Source organism: Sinocyclocheilus grahami, unplaced genomic scaffold (assembly GCF_001515645.1).
Source record: "Sinocyclocheilus grahami isolate Dianchi unplaced genomic scaffold, SAMN03320097.WGS_v1.1 scaffold5381.1, whole genome shotgun sequence".
Lineage (NCBI taxonomy): Eukaryota > Metazoa > Chordata > Actinopteri > Cypriniformes > Cyprinidae > Sinocyclocheilus > Sinocyclocheilus grahami.
In genome coordinates this window covers 1-4,055 of record NW_015510085.1, presented here as the reverse complement: position 1 = coordinate 4,055, position 4,055 = coordinate 1, and the positions used below count along the sequence as shown (strand labels likewise).

The following is a 4,055-nucleotide window of genomic DNA, read 5'->3' as shown; positions in this document are numbered from 1 at the left end:
GATTATTTAGTAGGCCTTTTTTATTAAATAAAAGTTTGAAACTTCATTGTTAAAGTCCTGAAATGTGACTTACTAGAGATGTTGGTATAGGTACATCACAATTTAGTCAAATTTAACTAGGCTACATTGCTTTCACTCTTTTTTTTTTCTTCTTTTTTATTTAACCATGACTAGTTTGGGGAAGCTCATGTTATGGTAAATCATAATTATGAAACAATGATAAAAAAAAAATCCAAATTCTGTAATATAATTACGTAAAGTAGTAAATATTACATAAAAAGTTTGTCAGAAAACAAGTTGTATCTCATAATTACAACTTTTATGCAGAGTTTGAATTTGTATATCAAATATGAATTTTACGTCAAATTCGATTTATCTCATAATTACAGTTTGAGGTTGTATCTCAAATTTGACCATTTTATGTCATAATTATGATTTACCAACAACTGTTATTATAAGGGCTAGTGCAAATAAAAGGATTAGCAAGTAAAATGACCAGTTTTTAGAGAATGTCTCTGTTTTTGGGACAATCAGTAAGCAAATGAGTTCAAATTGATGTGAAGGAATGGAGACTGCAGTTTAGTTTCTAGTTTGGCAATAAATCAGTCTGTGGAATATAGGCAGAACAAAACAAAATGAGTAGCCTAATGTCTTATTTTTGCTTTGCAATAAAGTCTGTTTTAGTGAGACTCTGCAAAAGAAGTAATCTGGTGAGACATTAATGAGCTGTTTTGGTCTTCAAACGTGGATATTGATGCTCAAGTGGGGGAGAGTCTGTCTAGACACAGTATGACTCATGAATTACTTCTGACATGTCCGCCAGTGGATGCTGTGCTTTCAGGTCAATGTCAAACCTAAAACGTGATCTGTTTATTGCACTGCATGTCTTTTAATTGAAATGTAATAGTGATCTTAATTGATATTAATGGATAACCGTAAAAGATCATTTATTTAACTCAAAATAAAAAATAATAATAAAAAGGGAAGTGCTATTCAGTTACATCTTCTTCTGCAAGTGCTTTTCTTGTCTCAGAATCCTCAGATTCTGAATGACCCCCCCAACGGGAAAAACTTTGCATGTTTTTGTCCTCCTGTGTATTTTGTACAAATATATGTGTAACATAAATTCAAATACAAGTTGAGAAATGCAGTATAGCGAGGGTTATAGTCTGGCATTGCAAAACTGAACTCTGGTCTGTGATTAGATGAATAATTGAGCAATAATGTTAAATATTTGTATCCTTCAAGGGCCCACTTGAACATTACACAAGACTAATCCGCTGAGAGACGTAATTACATGTTACTAGCACTCTGACTCTCCTGTGTAGATTTCCTTTTTGTAATGAGCTAATGACTGAATATTTTGCAGTCTGGTGCTACATAATATATATTAATTTCTTTCTCTTTTTTTTCCCTCTCAAATTTATTTAACAGACCACAAAAATAAAATCAATTGGGGTCTTTTTTTTATTATTATTTTGAAGGAAATGAATGCTTGTATTCAGCAAGGATGCATTAAATTGATCAAAAAGGAATTGAAAATATTAAGAAATGTTTCCTGGGCATTAAATCAGCATATAAAAATGTTTTCTGAAGAATCATGTGACACTTAAGAGTAATGGCTGCTGAAAATTCAACTTTGCATCACAGGAAAAATTTATAGTTTAATATTAGGGCTGTCAAATCAATTAATCATGATTAATCGCATCCACAATAAAAGTTTGTGTTTGAGTAATATATATTTGTGTACTGTATATATATATATATATATATATATATATAAATATATTCATGTATGTGTGTGTATTTATATATACATATAAATATACACAATACACACACATGTATTTTTGTAAACACAAACTTTTATTGTGGATGTGATACCGTGATTAATCGATTTGATAGCCCTCGAATCTATATTAAAATAGAAAAATATGTTATTCTAAATTGTAAAAATAAAAAAATAATAATTCTGATTAAATAAAAGTATGCTTGGAAAGTGTAAGAGTCTTCTTTGAAACCCGTTTTAAAAAAATAACTTCTATACATTTTTGAATGGTAGTGTACATAATGTATGCAATATTTCATCCACATACGTAGTGGATCTGTTTCTATAATGAACATTAACAAGGCATTTACAAGGCAATAAAAACATTCCAGATCAGTTCAGCAGTAATTTCAGAAATTAAAGGTCAGCCTCATGAATTCCAGAGGAGTTAGTAAGGCTTAGCATTAGCTGGGGAAACATTTTGAAAGAAGCTGTTCATGTGTTTTGCCAAATGAATTAGCATATGCTTGCATTAATGAAAAATGTGTTTAATATATTTTGACGTTTAACCAAGTTATAAAATATTAACGTTCTGCATTTGTATGAAAATTATATTATTCGTAGTTGTAGCAGCCAACTCATTGGCCTGCAGAGGACTGGACCACTTGGAGGAAAAGGTACCAGCCTTGCAGTATCCACCTGAAGAGGTAATGTGCTTCAAATATCCAAAACTGGTTTCTTAATACTGCTCTGTAAGTTGTTAATTGTATTTATTTTAACTGTGGGCACACATTTAGCTAAGATGCATATACAAGTATAGTAAAATGTCTGTATTTTAAACAAAAATGTCCTTCTTCTGCTTCCTTCACAACAGCTAACAGCAAGCATCAAGGAGCTGGTGTCATCAACTTTGGAAACTGCCAAGGATAATGTTGCCTGTCCAATCAAACATACCTCTAATGTTGTATTGGACAAGGTATCTACTGGGTACCAGCAGAGTAAGAATGCCTTAAGTGACAGCATACATTATGTCCTTAACAGCAAGCTTGTCTGCCTGGCTGAGCAGAGAGCTGACAGGGCTCTTAGTCTGTTGGAAAACCTGGTCGACTTTGTCCTTCCTGTATCTTCAACTGAGACAGGTATTCTGATATTCTTATATGCTTAATGTAGTCCTACAGTATATAGCTGTATGTTTTTAGTGAATGTTCATTTGTTTCTTCATTTGTATTCCTTGGGAGAAAATCATCTCAAATAAATATCAAATAAATTCAGTGTGGCCCCAGCAAAATGCATGTGCTTTTAAGACTAGACACTAGATGTCGCTGAAACTTCATTGTTAAAGAGATGATGAAGTCCTGAAACGCGATGGGTTCATAATAATTTTGTCAAATTTGACTACAGCGTCTGAGTTTAGCTTCACCTTACCCCAATACACCTGCCTGGATTTTTTAAAAGTTGCTTGAAGACATTGATTAGTTGTTTCAGGGTTGGAGCTAAGCTTTGCAGGACAGTGGCCCTGCAGGAGCAGGACTGGACACCCCTCAGTTAGACTGTCCATTTTGCAATTGTATCTGTTAAATGAAAACATTGTCTTTGCAAACTGTTTTGTAACAACAGGTGTATTATATTGTTTTATTCTGTTGTGGACTGTATTGCTGTGGTTCAAGTCTCAGAGCCATGGATAAAGTTAATAGAGAGCCCTGGATTGAATAAGTGTCGATCTAGTTTAGTGACTCATTGCCTGGAAGAACTGTAGTAGCCTTGTTCCCTCTTTTCTGTCTGTTTATTATAATATTTAATCTTTAAGTGTCCACTGTGCATCTGCTCCTCTACAGAGATGTGTCCGGAGGCACGTATTCACAGTCATGGCTACAAATTGCATCATCTGTTAACAGGATGTTTTAAAGAGGGTTTTCATCACATCATTATTTAGTATCTGTTTATGTGAGACGTTCACTTATCTTTTGGAACAGAACTATTAAGGCTTTGAACTTTGGCTTTGGCTTGAATTTATCCCTAGTGCTTCACTCTCAGTGCTTGATGTCTAAAAAAAAGGCAGGGTTATTAAATAAAACTAAAACTTTTAAAAACATGAAACAAAGTATATACAGTTGCTGAATGGATGGGTTTAACTAATATGGAAGCCCATTTCTATTACACAAGAAAAAAAATCATGCTTTGGCATAATAATTATGACAAAAAGTCTACATCACCTTAAAGGAGTAGTTTGTCAAAAAATGAGGAGAACTTGCTGAAAATTTACAAGATGTAGATGAGTTTGTTTCTT

At 33.1% G+C, this 4,055-nt stretch overlaps 1 protein-coding gene across 1 annotated transcript; it reads left to right on the top strand.

The window, feature by feature from the left end:
- Positions 1–2,322: 2,322 nt before the first annotated feature.
- On the top strand, positions 2,323–2,907 carry LOC107577193 (perilipin-1-like; the record flags this gene model as incomplete). Its single annotated transcript, XM_016263293.1, has 2 exons — positions 2,323–2,475; positions 2,643–2,907. Coding segments are annotated over exons 1-2 (370 nt in total), but the record flags the coding sequence as incomplete, so codon positions are not given.
- Between the last annotated feature and the right edge of the window lie 1,148 nt (positions 2,908–4,055).